Here is a 21,215-nt window from a genome sequence, read left to right on the forward strand (position 1 = left end):
GAGAAGAACCTTCAGCAACTACTCCAGATCACCGAAGAATTCAACAATGATATTAGGATGGAATTTGGTCTAGACAAATGCAGGACCCACGGATCGCGTCAGGGAAAATTAGTCAATCGAAACTACAAAATGCAGACTGGTAAAGAGATCGAAGCCATGGCAGAGGGAGAGGCCTACAAATACTTGGGGATGATGCAGGCTCAGCAGTTACAGCACAGGGAAATTAAGGCCTGCCTGACCGAAAAATACGATCAGAGATCAGAAGTCTGCTGAAAGCAAAGCTGAATGGAGGGAACACAGTTAAAGCCATAAACACCTTTGCAGTCCCAGTGCTAACATACTCCTTCGGGGTCATAGATTGGACTAACACCGAGCTGGAGGGTATCATTAGAAAGTCAAGGACAATTATGTCCAAGAGCCGCCAACAACACCCGAGATCTGCATTGGAGAGACTGACAATTGCCCGGGTGGGAGGGGCCTGATAGACATCATTGAGCAACAGAAGACAGTGACAGTTAACCTGAAGGATTACTTCCAGAAGCACACAGCAGCACCCCACCAGGCCATAAGGAAGATAGACCAGTGGTATACCCCACTCAACCTAAGCGAGGAGTCCCCCCACAACCAGGAGGTACAAACGAAGCTAGAAAGATGGGCAGAGAAGACACTCCATGGCAAACACTACAATGATCGCCATCACGATCACAGATAAAATTGCTTCAAATGCGTAACTCACGAGCGGGATGCTCTTCCCCGAGATTGAAGGATTCATGTTCTCCATCCAAGACCAGGTAATCCACATCAGGAACTATAGAAAGTGCATTGCCAAGGAGTCCGGAGTGTTAGATGAGACAGGTCGACGAAGCCACCTGGCCTCAGAAACGATCCAACACATCACCGCGGTGTGCAAGGTGATCACCCAGATTGAGTACACTTATAGACACGACCAGGTAGCCAGGATAGCACATCAGAAGCTAGCAAGTAAATACCAGTTGATCGAAGAAAGTGTACCATACTATAAGTACGAACCCCAGGCAGTACTAGAGACCCCAACCCACAGGCTGTACTGGGACCGCGCCATAAAAATGGATAAGACCATCCCGCAGAACAGACCAGAAACAACCCTTGTGGACAAGAAGGAAAAGGAAAAGGCTACCTATCTGATTGACATAGCGGTACCCAACATTGAGAAGCTGCAGAAAACCCATGGGGAAAAAATCAGGAAGTACACGAACCTAAGACAGGAGATCAAAGAGATGTGGCATATGCAACAAGTAAGGACCATCCCGATCATCATGTCAACCACAGGTATGGTGCCAAAGACCCTACATAACAGCCTAACAGCAATAGCTCTCCCAGCGAACACCTACAAGGAACTCCAGAAAGTCGGAATCCTGAATACCTGTAGGATTGTTAGAGAGTTCCTCTACCAACAGTAACATCAGACATAACAACAACCACTCTGTGTACTTGGTAACAATTTTTAGCTGATTGGGGATTTCACGACGTGAAATCCCCAATCAGGTAAAAAAAATAATAATAATGAAGCACCCTCTGACTAAAGGCGAATTGCAGCACATCTGTTCTGCAACAGCCTGTTCTCATTTTGAATTTAGGCCCACCTCAAGAGCATAATCTAAGCAAGAGGAGGAATCCAATCACCATTGAGTTGATTGATTGATCAACGCTTTGTTTCCTTCAACGATCTCGTTGCCCTACTCTGTACCCGAATCAGCTGCTCTAAATCATCGCTAAAATGAGGCCTCCAGCCCTGTATGCAGTACTCAAGGTGTGTCACCACCATTGGTTTATAGAAAGGGTTAATCCCCTTATTCCAACTAGCAAAATTCCTGTGTATCATTGACAAGACCTCGTGAGCTGCTCTGGCCACCTGTCAGCATTGCTCTGAAAACTTAATATCTGACTACAAAATTAGTAATGATCTTTTTCGTTCTCCGTAGCCCAGTGGTCAGGAGCTGGAATGCAGCAGCACACCCTCTTTGAGTAGATTGTGGTTCAAGTCCCTGACCGCTTATTTATTTTATTATTATTTTTTTCATTTAGTTTTTTCTTTTTCTTCTTCACTTTTTATTTGTATTTATTTACTTATTTATTTTTGCTGGTTCCCTTGGCTTGCGCTGCCCGATGGACAGGATTTTATTATCTATTATCTAGTTTTTATTATTTTCTCCATATATATATTTTTTTATTTTTTTTAAATTTATTATTTATTTATTTTTTAAATGTATTATTTATTATTTTTCAAAATTTATTATTTATTATTTATTTTTTATTATTATTATTTATTTTTTGCTATGATATTAGGGCTGTAAGAGCTGTTAAACCAGAGCGTTCGGAGGGCGGCCGCGATACATACGTAGTTGTGGCCTACGTCCCTGTGGTGTAGACGGACACTGGGCAGGCTTTCCACGTGATCGCCTGCTTTGTGACAAAACGGCCAGAAAAACTAAACAACAACACACACACTTCACGAACATAATATTACACACATTTCTGGCCTTTTACAGCGCTTTCCGAAATCATCACAATGTACAAAGGCGGTGATGAATTGACGTTTAGGTGCCGTCCTACATATGATACTATACATTATTATTATTATTATTATTAGCCATATGGTACAAGGAAGCCTGAAGCTTATGCTGCACCAGGCAGAAAAAAAAAAAAAAAATTCCCGAGTTACCCCCCTGTGTGAGAGAGAGAAGTGGAAAGGCATCACCAAGAAAGAGAAGAATGATGATATCCAACTCAGGACCCTGGGTTTGCCAAGCCCATGCTCACCAGATGTGAGCCCCGGGGTTAAATATGTCTACATACTACACATGACCGCTAAATACGGTCGATCTGCCAACCCGCACTGGACTAGCGTGGCAGATTATGGTCCATTTCCCTCAGCATGGATTGTTGAGGAGGCTTCCATCCTGGTGGGTTGATAATGGCTGCAGTTTACGTTTTTCGTTCTCCACCACACTAAGTGTAGTAATTCACAGCTGATACGTCACTCTGGTTTTACTACTACCCATATGCAGTACTTTGCATTTGTCAATGTTAAAGTTCAGGTGCAACCTCTCAGCCATCATTTTAATGTCTGCTCCAATTTTTTAGGTTCTGTTGCAATAGCGTACTGTCATAAATAGCCATGCTAACCTTCGTATTATCAGCAAACGTGGACATTAAGCCTGATATGCCTTCATCTGTATCATTGATAAATATAGAATACAATAATGTGCCCAACACCGAACCCTGGAGGACTCCACTAATAACATTAGTCTACGAAAAGTAGTGTCCGTTGATTATCACTCTTTGTATTCTCCCATTCAAGCATCCCTTTTCCATGGCATCAACTTGCCCTTCATGCTATACTGCTCTAATTTTACAGTAGTCTGTCTTCCATGTGCAACAGGATTAAAAGCTTTCCTGAAATCCAAGTATATGACTTCCACAAGAACAGATGGAAGTTTGTTCCTGATATCAACCACTCGCTGACTAAAGGCAAATTTGCATACATATATACTGGAAACGCCTCTCCTCAGTTTAAATTTATACCTCCTCAAGCGCGTAATATGAGCAAGAGGAAGAATCCCATCAGCATTGAGCATGCTGAAACCATTCAAACACTTAAATAACTCAGTCAGATCACCTGGCAGTCGTTCAGTTTCAGTCGCTGTAATTTACAGAACTGAAGCATTTCTTGGTAAGAGCACCCATTTGTTCCTCTCGGCAATCTCCTTGCCCTTCTTTGCAGTCATTCCTGCAGCTCTACATCCTTCCTAAAATGAGGCCTCCTGACCTGTATGCAATTCTCAAGATGTGGGCTGACTATTGCCTTATGCAATGGGATGATCAATCTCATCTCTTTACAAAAAAAAAAAAAAAAAAAAAAGCTGTACATGATAAATGAAAAAGGTTTGGCTTTCTTGAATTCGTACGAAAAGCTCACCCAGAAACTGCATAATGGAATTTAAATATATATGTGGACCAGTATTACCAGCTATGATTTACTGTGACTAAGTACAGAAATGATTTATTGTAGTTCCTTTTCATCCAAATCGTGGTCCCCGTGAGATACAGTACTGTATTGCCAATATAAGTTTACTGGCCTTTGTTACATTTTGGACCACTCAGAGAAGCCGCGTTAGGTCACGAGACTCTATGACGTGAGATGTCTGTATGGCTTCTGGTAGTTGTTGTAGACTACAGTGAAGCTTGTCGGATAACTATGGAGTAGAATTGTGTTTAGTTTGATGAGTAGAATTCTTTGTGTTTCTGTTATTTTGCAAATAGTTTGTGACTCCGTTTTCTTTTGTTCACATGTATCAATCATGTAATGGACGGGCGTTGTATTTATTTTTATCGTTTCCAATTTGTTGCTGCACGAAAGTTCGACACTTAGATTTCCTCTCTAAGGATGTATAATACTCACAGTCGACCAGTTATGCATACAATATACATAGCATAGCTATAACAAGCGGTGGCTTGCCGCCCTGCTTCTTTTCACATATATATGTGTCTGTATACATATATATATAATGAAAAAGACAGTGGTGTTTATAAAGATGGGATATCTTCATTAAGTTGAACCACAGGAAGAGAAAGGAGTTGGGGAGCGTTGCCAGTAGTTACTGACTCCAGCCTCATAGCATCCAAGGTGGCGTTGGAAATGTCTGAGTATCAATGGTAAATGATATATTTTCGTTACATTAATCAGTTGACTTTACTGTTTTAACATATGACTTCCTATTAAATAAATCTCAGGTCGTTATAAAAATTGTATCTTACGCAGTAACGTATTTTTAAATGTGTGAGATGAAGTACTTGCACGTTGGGTCAAGAATGTGTCACTACATGTGGATTTTGTGGACGCATTTCATTAAATGCACATTTTTTGTAACAGGCGTTGAGTATCATGTAAGAATTATCGTAACTATTTTCCTTGATGCTAGGCAGTGTGCCCCACTCACAGCACTTTTTGTTTTGCCAATTTCTTAATGATTTTCTTTAATAAATGTTTCATTGTTAAAACTTTTTTAATTCCCCAGTGTATTTTGATGTCATCAGCTGATTACATATGGCATCTCAGCCTTCCCATAGTCATTGAAATTATAAAGGATTCATATTTCAATAAATTATCAGGTGATACAGAAGCCTATTGTATATATAAACTAATCTGTAATCAAGTCACAGTTTGACTTGATTACAGATTAGTTAAGAGCTAAGGCAGATAATCAGAAATCTTTGGCAAAGGATCTAAACAAAATTTTTTAGCAAAGACTACTTATGTAAACACTAGAAGGAAGGGACTGGGCGTCATCATGTAACAAGTAAATACATGGGCTGTGTTAGAGTAACTAAGAGTAAAGACAGCTGCATATATACTTATATGCCAAGTATATATGCAGCTAGGAGTATAGTAATTTACTATACATCAATGCTAGGAGTATAGTAAATAAATTTGATTAATTTGAAGTGCTGGTCAGGATGTTAAAGGCAGACATTGTTGGGATATTAGAGACATGGTGTCACAGATATAAGGAATGTGGAATTGAAATTTGGGGAGTACAATATGAACAGAAAGGGTAGACGAGAGGAAGGGAGGAGGGGTTATGCTGCTAATAAAGAAACACATAAAATCTAAGGAAGTGCATCCAGTTGACATGTGTGGACAAGTGCAATGGTGTTACATAAACACTGGGAAAGGGAAAATGACAGTAGGAGTGTGTTATAGGTCTGATGAGTACAACAAACAACTATACAGAGAAAAATAGAGTGGGCCAGTAAATCAGATGGTCTTATAATGGGGGATTTTAACTTCCCAGATATTGACTGGAATTTTGGGAGTTGTTCACTCACACACTAGCAAGACTTTTATGGATTTATTGGATGACTGTTTTCTACAGCAACCAGAGGAAGTAATACCCTTGATCTGATTATTCATGCATTAAGAATCTGCAGATAAAGGAACCACTAGGTGGCAGTGAACACAGTTTACTGATGTTGGATTTACTCAAAGATGTGACTACCATCAGGGGTAAAGGAAAGGTTTTTGCTTTTGTAAAGGTAACTACATTTGTCTCAGACAGTGTTTAAATTCTATTTGGTGAGACCAACTAATGATGTTAGTTAAGCTAAGGCAGATAATCAGAAATCTTTGGCAAAGGATGTAAAGAAAAATTTTTAGCAAAGACTACTATGTAAACATTAGCAAATTCTACATGGGTAGCATTCAAGGAATTAATCGTGTGAGCTACTAGGCTTTTCATATCAACTAAGAAATACTGTTCACGGTTTAGGCAAAAATGGATGTCAGATGAACAATTGAGGCTCATGGCAGAGAAGAAAAATGCATGGATGCATATAAATTATCAGGTGACACAGAAGCTTATGGTAGATGTATGCTAGTTTATAATCAAGTTACAAAGGATGTTAGGCAAGCAAAGGCAGATTACAAGAAAACTTTGGCAAAGGATGCAAAGAAAAACAGCAAAAACTTCTTTACTTATGTAAACACTAGAAAGAAGGGGTAAGACTCAAATTGGTCCCCTTGATATTGATGGTTCACACCTTGATGATCCTGCTCATGTTGCTGATAAACCGAATCAATATTTTGCATCTACATTCACACATGAGGAATTCTGTAGGGAAGTGGAGGCCAGAAGCTTATCAAACTCTAACAGGGCACTAAATGATTTTGTAATAACTTAGGACAAAGTGGAGGAGAAATTGTTGAAGTTAAACATAAGAAAGGCACCTGGGGTGGATGGGATCTATCCAATTATATTAAAGTAGGCGGCAAAGCAACTAAGCAAACCCTTAGCCATAATTATGAGAGCATCCTTGGACTCAGGGGAGGTCCCCACGGACTGGAGATGTGCAAATGTAACTCCAATTAATAAAAGGGGATCAAGCAGTGACACGATTAATTACAGATCTGTTAGTTTAACTTCTTTTCCGGGAAAATAATGGAATCACTGGTTAAAGAAGCATTGCAGGATCATCTACAGAAGACTGCATTTATAGTTCAGACAGAGCATGGTTTGTTAAGGGGAAGTCTTGTGTGACCAATTTGATTGAATACTACGATGCACCAAGGAACTGGATACAAAATATAGTCTTGATATTCATATACTTGGATTTCAGGAATGCTTTTGATACTGTTGCATGTGGAAGACTATGGTACGAATTGGAGCAGTATGGCATTAAGAGCAAGTTTCTGCTATGGATAAAGGGATGGTTGAGTGGGAAAAGACAGAGAGAGAGGGAATTAGTGGACACTGTTTTTGTGGATTAATGTTATTATTGGAATCCTCCAGGTGTTCGGTTTTGGGCCCATGGTTGTTTTCTGTATTTATGAGTGATATAGATGAAGGCAGATCACTCTTAATGTTCAAGTTTGCAGATGATGCGAAGGTTGCCAGCAGTGCCGGATTAAGGCACTGGCTAGCAGGGCCCTTGCCTGCAGTGCTATTCTTTAAGGGGTGGCGAATTTTACAAATCATGAAATATATATATATATCCTAAGTAAAGGGGCACCGAAATATCTTTCTGCCCGGAGTGTGAAAATACCTTGGTCCAACACTGGTTGGCAGGGTAGTTAATACAAGCACACTACTGCAAAAGGATCTCAAAAAGTTGGGCATTGGGCTGAGAGGTGGCAACTGAAGTTTAATATTGACAAATTACTGCATATGGGTATCAGTAACTCCAGATTGATGTACCAACTGTGTGGTATAACACTGAGGGTAGTGAAGAAGGAAAAGGACTTGGGGATAATTATGCAGTCAGATATTTTGTTTTCTGGGCAGGCTGCCAGAGCAGGTCATGGGGTCTTGTCAGTGATATACAGATTTTGCTATCAGGGATAGAAAATTCCTGTATATCATAATTCCTGTTGTAAATGTAGAGCTGCTAGAACAAGTAAATAGAAGAGCAACGAGATTGTTGAAGGAAACAGGGTCTTGCCAAGAAAGGTTTAAATCATGCAAAGTGTAGCATCTAGAGACTAGGCACTTGCTGATTGAGGTGTATAAGGCCTTGAATGGTTTGAGTAAGTTCAGTGCTGATTCTTCCTCTTATTCAGATTATGCACTTTGGGGGTGGGCCTAAATTCGAATTGAGGAAAAGCTGTTATAGAATAGATGTGCATAAATTTGCCTTTAGCCAGCAGGCGGTTTTTTATTGAAACAAACTTTCATTTGTTGTGTTGTGGAAATTGATAGCTTAAATAAATTCAAGGATATAAATAAAAACATTTTGGAGTAAATGATTGAGTGAAATGGGAAGGGTTTTTTTTTTTTTTTTCTTCTTTTGGCTGGTGTTGTATAAGCTTGCTTTCCTTTATCGTATGCCTCTGCTAATGCTAATGCAATTCACAAAGGGGGGATCAAAGGGTGACATGAGTAATTACAGACCTGTTAACTTCTGTTCCAGGGAAATTAATAGTCACTGGTTAAAGAAGTATTGCATTTATACAGAAGTTCACCGTCTAGACAGGAGTGCAGTTATATGAAGTCACAGTGTGGGTTTGTTAAAAGTGAGATCTTGTCTGACCAATTGAATTGGATACTATGCTGCAGCGACAAAAGAAGTGGATGCAGAAATAGTTTTGATATCATATACTTGGATTTCAGGAAAGCTTTTGATATTGTTGTGCATAACAGACTGCTGTAAAAATTGGAGCAGTGTGGCATTAAAAGAATGTTACTGCTATGGATAAAGGGATGGTTGAGTGGGAGAAGACAGAGTGGTTGTCAATGGGCACTGCTCTTTTTGGACTGAGGTTATTAGGGGACTCCTATAGGGTTCAGTGCTGGCCCCCATATTTGTTTTTTGTATTTATTAATGATATTGATGAGGATATACCAGGCTTAATGCGTAATTTGCAGATGATACAAAGGGTGGTTAATGAGAGTAGTGAATGTATGCTACCGCAACAAGATCTAAAAAAAAATTGGCAGATGGGCAAAGAAATGGCAACTGAAGATTAACATTGACAAATGGAAGGTACTGCATGTCCATAGCAGTAATCTCAGAGTAATGTATTAACTTTGCTGGAATGAGGTTCCACATGTATTTTTGGAAGTGGATAGTTTTAATAAATTCAAGGAAAAACTAAAAGCTGTGGGAGGGGATGGGTAGGTGAAGTGGTTTTTTTTTATTTGGCTGATGCTGTGTAGGCTTGCTTTTTTGCATCATTTGCTACTATTAATACTATTACTAATAACATGCTTCTGAAGTGCCATCCTAGTTATTCTGTTCATGCAATGCATCATCCTATTCTCTGGACTCCTCTTGATGGCAAATTGGGAATTGTCAGGTCTTCATTGTGTAGCACCTGATCAAAAGAGGCTGTATGTTGGGCTACACCATTGCTTGTTGATTTGTAAAATTTTTATACTTCAATATGTTCATGATACACAAGTATCAGTCATCGTGATGTTTGTGGGCTAGATCTGTATCCAAAGTATAGGCATATATACCACACACTATGTCATATGCTTGCATATGTAACTGCAACTACCACTTTTATCAATAGAACTAAGATGTTTGCAACTTGTTTTGATCACCCATAGGCATAAAAAATAGGCTTTGTATTCAGTGCAGAACTTGGTGTAACCAGTGATGTTTTGCTTTACATGCTTTGAACCTATACGATATCCACAAACAAACATTTTCTCTACAGATGTGGAGATAACTTGCACTTTCTTTGGACCAGCTCCACAGTGAACTGTAGGCAAAAACTAATAAAAATCCTTATACGAATGATACAGGCTCTTATATATCATAGTATTGATAGCAATTATGTAATACATGCAAATGTTGCAAAAACATAAAACCTACAATTGCCAAAATATTGACACTAATGAAAAACTAATGATCCACAGACAAAATATATATAAGAAACTTAAATATAAACAAATTTTTTGTGTTATTTACCACCAAGTTACAATATTTCCTATGAATATTATGTTAGGTATAATCAAAAATATTTAGTATTAATATTTCAAATGATGCAGACATGCAAGCTTATATGATATCAGCCAAAATATTTTAAAAAAATAAATAAAATAAATAATTTATCTGTACATCCCACGTAACAATTTATCTAATCCTTCCCTAAATTTATTCAAACTACCTACTACCAGATAAATGTTTGTTCAACAATCATTATTCTCTGGCTTAAAAGAAATTCTCCACATCTGTCCTACAGTCATCCTCTTTTGGTTTAAATTTCTGCATCCTTATGTGTGTTGTCTAAGAAAAAAAGTACTGAATGCTTCAGTTGTGTCTCCTCATAGAGGTCTAGTTTCCAGCTGTTGCAATTTGCAGGACTGAAAAATTCACAATTGATAACATATTTGGATTATTAAGAGAAGCTGGATTTTCAGTGCCACAGTTACAATATGGCAGTGCATTTCTTCTGGCAACCTATGGGCTCGAACACATAACCTCATTGTGGTCACACATACTAACCTCTTGGCCATGATGCAAGTTATCTTTTATTTTTAACTTGGGCTCAAAATGAGGTGTGCATACTTTATGGACAGTCACCTAAGCCACTGGGCTACTCAGATTTTTTTTTATTTTTTATTTCAGGAACTGAACTAATATTTTGAGAAATCATGAATGTCTACTGGGTATTCAGATAAATCTCCTTCAAAGTAATCTCCTTGATTTTGTATACAATTCCAGTGCTTCTGCAACTTCTGGAAACACTCCTGACAGGTTTCTTTTGGAATTGCTATTAGTTCCCATGTCTTGTTTCAAATAATATCCTCAATTGTTGCAAATCTGTGGCCTTTTTTGGGGGGGGGGACTTTAAGCTTGGGTTAAAAAGAAAAAATTACAGGTATCTAGATCTGTTGATTGGGGACCACCATGATAAAATAATTTGCAGAAAATTATTGAATGGAAAGTTCCCAATGTGCAAAGTTATTGTCATGATGCAAACTCCAATTTTCCAAAGCTCACTTTTCTGGTTGCTTTCTCTGAACAGCATCATGAATTTGCTGTAAAACTGTTTTGTAGTATTCCTGATTCACTGTTTGACAAATTCATAATGAACAATGACCTGTGAGGAAAAAAAATATAAGCAGAGACTTCACATTTGATTGAGATTTTTTTTTTTTTTTGGACTTTGTAGAAGCTGGAGTCTTAAATTAAGAGAACTGAGACTTTGTTTGTGGATTATAGGTTTACACTTATGATTTGTCACCAGTAATGATGAAAGAAACAAAGCGTGGTTCAGCGGTGTTGTTTTGTTGCACATTGGCGAAGAACCTAATGCATGAAACGTCCCCGATTCATTATCTGTGATGATGCAGGCACAAACTTGTGCTGAAATGTATTATTCCTGAAGCTTGCATTAAAATTAATCATTTGTTTTTGAAGTTGACAGATAGCCAGGGCCAACAACATCTTCAAAGGACAACAGTCCTCCTTTGAATTTTGAAAACCACTAAAAAGCTTTGAATGACACAGTCTTTGAATTACATCTCTGAAAACTGTTTTTAACCTTCTGTGGATTTTTGTTGCACTTTTCCCTAATTAGAAACAAAATTTGTTGTAAATTCACTGCTTGGTAAAATCATTCATTTAAAAATGGGACAAAACACGTAAAACACATTTTATTCATTGTATGCTAATTTAGGTTGACTGAAATAAATGGGTGATTCATTCATTAAAATGTCTAGATGAGTTACTGAAAACATTGTGACAGGTTGTTACTTATAGTTACTTCACAATTTAAAGATACAAAGGCAGTTCTCAAATCTTTTGATCTTACCTCATATAATGCACTGGAAAGAGATGTGAAAATGAAGTATATATTCATTGAACAAATGTAAAATTTTAGGGAATAACAGAAGGGCTGATTTTATCTGCATCCAGCATTTTGTAAATCATCAAATTGATTTACCTGCTACAGTAGTGGAGACAGAAAGTTTGGTAAAGTTTAAAGCAGAAAAGGGTGCTTTTTTAGGCAATTATGGAAGTATGAGTGATTGGGAATTTTTTTTTGCACCTGCAGAAAGTCTGTTCCTTGTAACATTTAGTGATTCTGATAATAAATGCTAAAATGTGAATTATGAATAGTTAGTACAGTTGTTGCAGTCTGGAAAAAAAGATTTCAAAGTAATAGCTTGAGAAAAAAGAATGAGATATTGACATATTCTTGAGTTTTTATTGATTTTGTTAAAGAAATCAGAATGTTTTAGGGAATAAAGATTATGCTATTTGTTTTTGGAAGTGATGCGTGTTTTCATATATGTATGTTATTCCAGTAATCTCCATTAAAATGGAAAGGTGAAACATTTTTCTCTTATAGAAGATAGTTTCAGTTTTGGAGATTTATGGGAAATATTAGTGACAGTGTGTGCACCCAAATATCCTTATAATAATAATATCATTATATTTTCTTTTCATGTTCATTTCTTAATTTTTAGTTGTTTTGAGTATTTATTTTGTCTGTATTAATATATTTTTTACACACTGACTGAATATTAATATTTCCAGTTATCCTGTATGGTGGTTATCTAATTATAGAGTTTGACTATAAATTAACTGAACCTGTAAAGTCCATTGGCAGTGAAAGTTAGACATTGCTCACTCAATGTTCAACCTCCAAGCTGTAAAGCTTTCTTTTGCTTGAATTTTTTCAAAATCTACTATTCATAAGGATTAATACTTCCATCCAGTTTTCCTTGCAAGCTAAAGGATGCTTTTTATATACCATATTTTTCTCTTAGCAATGTTTTGGTTAGTGACCTTAAAAATAATATTCCAATTCATGTTTGTAGTTTTTTCATCATGTACATGAATGTATAAATTACCACTCTTGCCGGTTAGTATGGGTATCAACTTGTTAAATACCAGAATTTTTTTTTTTTACATTAAATCTGTCAAATTCTCAAAGTATCACATTTTTTAATTTTCACATTTCAGGGAATAAAGATTATGCTATTTGTTTTTGGAAGTGATGCGTGTTTTCATATATGTATGTTATTCCAGTAATCTCCATTAAAATGGAAAGGTGAAACATTTTTCTCTTATAGAAGATAGTTTCAGTTTTGGAGATTTATGGGAAATATTAGTGACAGTGTGTGCACCCAAATATCCTTATAATAATAATATCATTATATTTTCTTTTCATGTTCATTTCTTAATTTTTAGTTGTTTTGAGTATTTATTTTGTCTGTATTAATATATTTTTTACACACTGACTGAATATTAATATTTCCAGTTATCCTGTATGGTGGTTATCTAATTATAGAGTTTGACTATAAATTAACTGAACCTGTAAAGTCCATTGGCAGTGAAAGTTAGACATTGCTCACTCAATGTTCAACCTCCAAGCTGTAAAGCTTTCTTTTGCTTGAATTTTTTCAAAATCTACTATTCATAAGGATTAATACTTCCATCCAGTTTTCCTTGCAAGCTAAAGGATGCTTTTTATATACCATATTTTTCTCTTAGCAATGTTTTGGTTAGTGACCTTAAAAATAATATTCCAATTCATGTTTGTAGTTTTTTCATCATGTACATGAATGTATAAATTACCACTCTTGCCGGTTAGTATGGGTATCAACTTGTTAAATACCAGAATTTTTTTTTTTTACATTAAATCTGTCAAATTCTCAAAGTATCACATTTTTTAATTTTCACATTTCAGGGCTTATTCACTCGTGGATTCATCACGAGTTTCAACTTTCCTAATATCAATTCTCCTTATAGTATATGGCAGCTTTCGGTAAGTGTTTTTTTTATTTATTTTTTTATTATACAAAATGTATATTGATTGTATTATTATTGGTAAACAGAATGAAGTTCTTCATTTAAATTTTGGGAACAAAAGAGTAAATTTTCTAATTAAAAAAAATCTCTATAGATGATGACATTTCACATTAGGTACTGTGTTTAAGCAAAATGTATTATTTTGTTTCCATTTTGTTTGTATTACAGACTAAGTTTTACTGAGCTTTGTTTAAAGTGGAACTGAATGGTTTGAAAACCTGATACCAGAAGAGTGTATCAGCAAGTTAGGAATGTGGGGATCTGGGAGTCTTAGATTTGAAGACAGGAAAAAATTTTGTAGGGGTTAGTAAGTTCAGATACACTGGAGTAGAGAATAAATTTCATTTAAAGATTTATTTTCGAAGAAAATAAATGCATGAGACACCAACTCCTCTATCTCGTGTTACTGATAGTCTAGAAATGTGAGCCTAAATGCTGCCTGCCCTCCCCTGTTAATAAATTATTAAAAGGCTCACAGTTTTAAAAGATAGATGAGCCATTTGAGACAGTATGTCACGAATATATCAAAACTGGTTAATGGATGACAAACTGACATTCGCAGCAAACTTTACCTTAGTACACATGATAAAAAAGTGTTATTGTAGTTCTACCAGTGGTGTGCTATCATGGTGATTTGTCTGCTGGTACAATCCAATAAAACTTCAAATATTTAATATACTCATAACAGAAGCTATGAATGCATTAAATATTTCACTTTATGAATAAATTTGCTGAATTGTGGGCTTTGTTTGGTTGCTAGCTAACTTTCTCCTCTTGTGAATTTGGGAACTTTTTTTGTTTTGATAGTTGAAAATTTACTGGTTTCAAAGTTAGGAGCATAATGGTTTCAAACAGAATTCATAGACAGTTACCAACAAAGTTTTCAGAAACATTAAGTTAAATATTATTTAAATTAATGCTTCTGAAATTAATAATAATTAAATTAAATATTATTTAACTTAAATGGAATCATATTTGTATAACAAACTTCTCATCCAGTAGCATAATTCGGAAAACAATTTTTTTTTAATGAAATTGTAAAGAATCAATTTTGCATGCGTGCACACACACACAAAATATCCAATGTTTCTAATTATCTTCAAAGATAAAGAAAAGTTATTCTGTGCATTTTGTTCACACATATAATGTAGAAAGGCACAACAATCAACACTGACACGTTTCCACATGGCCATTAAAGAAAAATATCCTTGGCTTTCTGGTAAAGGTGGATTGTTTATACTTCATGACAACCAGAGGAATTACAATTAGACATTGACAAGAATATTATCATTAATAGTATTTTGTTCCTGGGATTTGGACCATGGTGCCTCCTACGCACTGCTGTTCCAGGTGGGCAGGAGCAGCAGTGCGTAGCACACGCTTCTTGATTAGACCGGGGTTCGAGCCCATGACCACCAAATACGGAGGATGCGGAAAGGTCAGGGAATGACCACCGCATATCCCTGGAGCAATATGGCCTTAGTTGCTAATGTTCCTAAAAACCAAATAACAACAACAACATTTGGACCATTAGGAACACGTGATGGACTGAAACACACGCATTACTGTACTTCTACATTGATTTCTTAGCTACATCTGCTACTGGATGACAATGCATCGTCACTTTCCTCTGCGGAAACAACTGTTGGCAGCATTTCAGATGGAAAGCATTGAAGCATTTTGTGTATAGCCCTAACTGGCACCTAAGTAGGCTGATAATGTTTGTTTGCTTTCCATTTGGATTCCACACATGAATAAATGGGTAAAAGCACATGACTTGTACTGTGCAAGTTTTTTCTAAATGTTCAAGCTATAGTTCTTGACATATGCAAGAATGAAGGGCACTTGTTTTGGGAAACTTCTTTTTTGCTGTTGTAGAAAGTAATTTGCTTCAGTCATAGTCACAGTTAAAACAATTCTTAAAAGTGGCAAATACTTTACAAGAAGAAAACACTTTTTTAAAAAAATTTTTAAATTATTTTTATAGATAAACTTTTAACTTGGCTAAAGTTGTAAGATCAGATATGTTTAGAATCATTTTGAAGCCTTCATAGAATTTGGCATTGTGATTAGCACAATCATTCCTACTAAACTTTAAAGTATGGTTCTTAGTTCATATACAGCTGAAACCAAAAGCAGTGTACATGATTGACCCTTGATTCACAATTCACAGAAAGAAAGTTAATTACAAAACTAACTCAAAAAATTTGCAGTGTTATTTCAAGGAAAAAAAAAAAAAAACACTGTGAAATACTGACTTGCATTTGCTTAAAACTGAAATACCACAGAATGAGCTTTGAGTAGCAGTTTACTTATCTTAACATTCAAAGAATCATCTAGAGCTGCACTATATTGGTGTTATTTTGGAACAAAGCAATACTTAATTCATATAGAACAATTTTGAAGTTTTAAAACATCTTGACAGCATGCATTTCTGCAAAGAAATGTATGGTATCATTGACAGAGTGATAGAAGATGAACACAGAAATGACACTTCTAATGTTGCCTTCAGCTAAATCACTGTACTTTTATTTGGGCCACTCCTTATACAAATATACCTTATTGTCTGTTTTAATTTACTTAACTGATTTTTTTGCTCAGAATGCATTGGTTTATTTTCTTTGAATGCAATTCATGGTTCCAGCAGAAAGCTGTCAGTTCCTTAATAATTATTAAGGAGCTGGCAGTGTTATTGTGCAGGAGAGTTTAAGATTTTAGGTCACATGGCAGTTTTATTTTAAAAAGGGTTTTGAAAATGGCATCAGTGCTATACACTCTTTTAATAAATTAGACAGCCATAAATCTAAAAGATGACAACTATATAGATTTAGGAATTTCAAATTTTGACTTTTTCGAAATTTTTCAAATATGAAACACTCTGTACAGGGATGGGTTTGATTTCTAATTTATCAACCATGTAAGTGCAAAAATTCATTACGTGAAACTCTTGTGTAGTTAAATTCAAATCTTTTTATGGTTTACAAAAGAGTTCTCCCAGAAGTTTATTCATAAATGGCTGTTCAAAACTTGGGACACATTTTCCTACGAGAACAGTATAACATTATTGTAATTTATAGAAACACATGGGCAACAATAGTATTTCCTTTAGCCAAATGTTTGCCTATAATATCAATAAAGAATGATCATAATTTTTTTTCACAACATACCTTTATTAATTATCCATATTTTGATGGTCCTTTTCAAAGTACTCCTCATTTGACAAAATGCACTTACTCCAATGTTTCTGCCATTCTTCAAAAACATGGTGGAAGCCATTTTTGACATGTATTTGAGAATGCCTCTGACGTCTTTACAACTTCTGATGACTGGACACATTCTCCTTGTAGCTCCTTTAACTTTGGAAATAAAAAAAAAATTGCAGGGTGCAAGGTCAGGGCTGCAGAGCAGATGAGGAACACATTTGACATTAATATTGTTAAGTGTTCAATGACAGTATGAACAGTGTGGGATGTCACATTGTTATGATGCTGCATCAACCTACCTGCATGCAGTTGTGGTTGTTTATGACGGTTGTGATCCCACAAAGTGTGCAGTTCAGTTCTGAGTAAGATCCTGTAACAGTTTCATGATGTGGCACAACATGCTGGTAAACCATTCCTTGAATGTCAAAAAAAGAGATGCCTGTAACCTTTCCCGCAGAAGCCAGAACTTTAACTTTTTTTGCAACGTTGGCAATAACATAGATTTCCAAACAGCTTTGTTGCCTACTCTTTGGGTTGAAATACTGAAGCCATGTCTCATCTGCCATTATCAGATGAGACATGGCCTTACATGCAAACTTGCTGATGCTCAGGTGTGAGTAGTCTTGGAGCCCAGTGTGCACAAACATGTCATATGGAGAATACCGTGCGTGCTTTCTACTGATATTCTCAATGTCTCTGCCAGTTGCCTTACTGTTACGCTACGATCTTCTCTCATGATTACAGAAGCTGTGTTTATGGTTTCTGTGGTGACAGCAGTGGTTAGAGCTGCAGGACTGCCGATTTTTGTGATTGAATTGTGCCCATCTTTAAACATTCTAAACCACCTGCAAGCTGTGCTATATGGAAGTGTAGATTCACCATAAGCCTCTTTTAACATTTCATACACTTCAGCTGATTTGTTCTTCAGCCATCAGCATATGTGATGCAGCTTGATTTGGTCTTAAATTCCACGCCTCAGAAATAGCAAGCAGTATGGTTGTTCAAGAAAAATTATGATCTTTCTTTATTGAGCAGCCATCATACATTACACATTTTCTTGTATAATCTAGTTTTAGATCTTTGAAGAAACTTTCTTCTTATTAAATTGCTTACAAATCACCCCAAACTCTTTTTTTTAGCCAAATTGTTCTTGTTTTTTCACCAGTGCCCTTTTATGTATAGGTCAGTACTGAATATGTTGTTGATATGAGGTGATGTGAAACAACTTGCAATAAAGATAAGATGATTGTGGAGTTAAGTTATAGGCCAAATGACTCCAAGAAGTATGAGAAATTTCTTTAGACAATTTGAATGGGCATCTTCAACCTACCTCTTATGAACTGGAATAAGTCGATCAAAAATACACTATATGTTTTGGGACTAGTTATCCCGACCTCTCTGAGAGAGTACAAAGGGCTGTGATCCGATTTAGTTCTCATTGTATCAAAAAATTGACAGTTGGAGAACCAATAGCAAGCAGTGACCACAGTACTATAAAATGGATTGAATCTAACGAAACCTATGTAGTCAAAGGAAAAGATAAGAGATTCAGCTTAAAGAGAGTGGGATTATAATGTAATGAGATAATTCTTGGGTCGATAACTGGAGTGAATACTGTCTAGTGATGGATACAAATATGCTATGAGAAATGATTAAGGGATTTATCCATGAAACCTAAAATGTATTCATACCAGTGGTCAAATTTCTTAAACATAAGCTGCCAAAATGGGTGAGATAAATTACTATGATATAGTTTTTTTTTTTCTCCCCTTTGTTAGTTGATGGCGCATCGGCTTTTGTGGCCATAATGCACCTCCCAAGGTTTTTGCACTACTTTGATCCAACCCTGAGGTGGGATTCGAACTTGTGACCTTTGGGTTACCAGACAGGCACTTTACCTACCCGGCTAGCCCAGTCGGCATGATGTAGTTGTTAAGCAGTTGGATGTGGGTAACAATCTGACATTATATATCTAGACTTTAGTAAAGCTTTTGATATGTTCCCTCATGGAAGGCTGCTATATAAACTAGAAGAAGTTAGAGTTATTGGTAGGATCCTACACAGGATTTCAATCTGGCTAAAAGACAAGACAGGGTTGTCATAAATGATCAGTTTCAGGGTTGACCAGCGAGTTGGAGTGAGCGTAACAAATATGGTGTCTCAGGAATCAGTGTTGTGTCCCTTACTATTTCTAAATTTCTACAAAGGTATCCAAGAGAAGCTGTTCAAGTTTGATGATTTAAAGATGGGAAGGGTGGCTAACAGTCTGAGCCAGGCCATTGCTTCAAAAAGACTTGAATCGGTTGCAGATATGGTCTGAAAAATGGCAACTAAAGTTTACTGCTTCTAAAGGTAAGATTTGCCTTTTGGGAACAGAAATCTTAGAGTCACTTATAAGCTAGAGGGAGAGGAGCTAAAATTGGTTCAAGATGAAAAAGACTGGTATTTTGTTTAATAAATAATAGACAGGACACCATGTTCCCATGCAGTGTAAACAGTTGGCTAGGAAGACACACAGTGTCCTGTCTACGATTTATAGGCCCTTTGCTAATAGGAAAGACTTTATTGTTCCTTTTCATAAGGCAGTGGTTAGACTGCATTTGGAATATTGAATATTGTATTCAGCTGTGGAGACTGAATATAAAAAAAAAGTCAACTTCTGTAGAAGCTTCACATAAGGGTGACCAGATGGATTAATGAGTGCAAGATATATGAAGAACAGGTTAGAATGTGTGGACAGCAAAGTTTGATAAGTAGACATCTAAGGGGAGATCTAATTGAGGTGTATAAAGCACTAAAGAGATTGAGTGAGATGAATGGAAAGGATTGTTCTCCTGTGTGGGTGAGACACAAGCCAGGGGACATAAATATAAAATATCAAGGAATAACAGAAGATTGGATTCATGAAATTTACCTGTGTGCAGTGGGTTGTTGAACATTGGAATAAGTTTCCTTCCAGTGTGGTGGAGGCAGTGATTCTAGTCAAGTTTAATGTAAAATTGGATGACTACCTTATGGGAATGGTATTAATATTCTGTTGTTTTTTTTGACTGATGCTGATAAAGTTCACTTCCCTGCATCATTTGGCCTTCCTAATACTGTTTTGGCTTTGCAGGTTTTCAGGAAGTCAGTGGATTTGGGGAAATACTGTACATAAAATATGTATCTAATCACCCAAAAAAAATTTAAATTATTATGAAAATTGCAAGAGAAGATGTTTGAAATATGACAATGATGAAAAAACACATGAAATCAACACTATTAAAGGATTATTATTAAATAATGGGTACCCAAGTCATTTAATCAACAAGAATATGGAACCGTATTTGAATAACATAAACAATAATGCAACATGGATTACAAAAAAGTAGTATATAAAAGATATTTTCAAAAAAACAGTGTGTAAAAAGTACAGTCCTGAGTTGATATTTAAGCTTATTAGATAAGGATTTCCTTCAAAAATCCAACACTAGATCATAATAGAAGATGTGTAATATACAAAAGTAAGTGTAAATGTGGCAAGGTATAGGCAAGGCTGGGAGATGATTTAAAACATCGAAACTAGCATAGAAGAAAATTACAATTATATGGATAAAAGGAACAACAAAGAATCTGAATTCATAGACCATGTGTTGCAGTGCACCCAGGCATATAGTGATAGGAAATTTGCAGTAATGGGAAGGGTCTTAGAAAACAGAAAAATAAAAGAAACCTTTTATATCAAAAAAATTTACCCAAATTTCCTGAAAAAGGCCTCTGAGGTTGGGAAAATTCATATTTTAGCATTAAATCAGCTCACACCAACCATAAGAATAAGTATTTACTGTAACTAAAATATTTACATATTAAAATAAAATAAAATAAATATTTACAAAAACTGCTATTATATTAAATTAAATTATATACATGTAAAAACATTAAAACTGTGATAAAATCCTTGAGATAAAATACACTAAAATAAACCGAATTAAAAGCGATAAAAACGATAAAAATCTCTGGAGCTTTCGGAAGCATCGGCTTCCTTCCTCAGCAGTAACAAAACTTCCTGCAGCACGTCCATATATAACAGGCTCACGGTACCTATACACGTGGTGCAGTCGGCGCATGGTCTGAACTGGAAGCGGAAATAGCTCGGGAACGTGTTAAGCAAAACCGTTCATCCGTACTTAGGATGATAGTTTCAAACAGAGGATGCATACGCATACC

General features: G+C 36.1%; 1 protein-coding gene across 2 annotated transcripts in view; it reads left to right on the forward strand.

Moving 5' to 3' along the window:
• Positions 1–4,223: 4,223 nt before the first annotated feature.
• SppL (signal peptide peptidase-like protein) overlaps positions 4,224–21,215 on the forward strand; it is a 280,619-nt gene continuing 263,627 nt past the window's right edge. For both annotated transcript variants that reach the window (XM_090384387.1, XM_090384379.1), the window contains exons 1-2: positions 4,224–4,695; positions 13,685–13,762. In XM_090384387.1, coding sequence (XP_090240513.1) covers positions 4,679–4,695; positions 13,685–13,762 — 95 coding nt within the window. In that variant the 5' untranslated portion in view covers positions 4,224–4,678. The remainder of the gene's footprint in view (positions 4,696–13,684; positions 13,763–21,215) is intronic.

Source organism: Mastigoproctus giganteus, chromosome 1 (genome assembly GCF_048544385.1).
Source record: "Mastigoproctus giganteus isolate SK-2022 chromosome 1, ASM4854438v1, whole genome shotgun sequence".
Classification (NCBI taxonomy): domain Eukaryota; kingdom Metazoa; phylum Arthropoda; class Arachnida; order Uropygi; family Thelyphonidae; genus Mastigoproctus; species Mastigoproctus giganteus.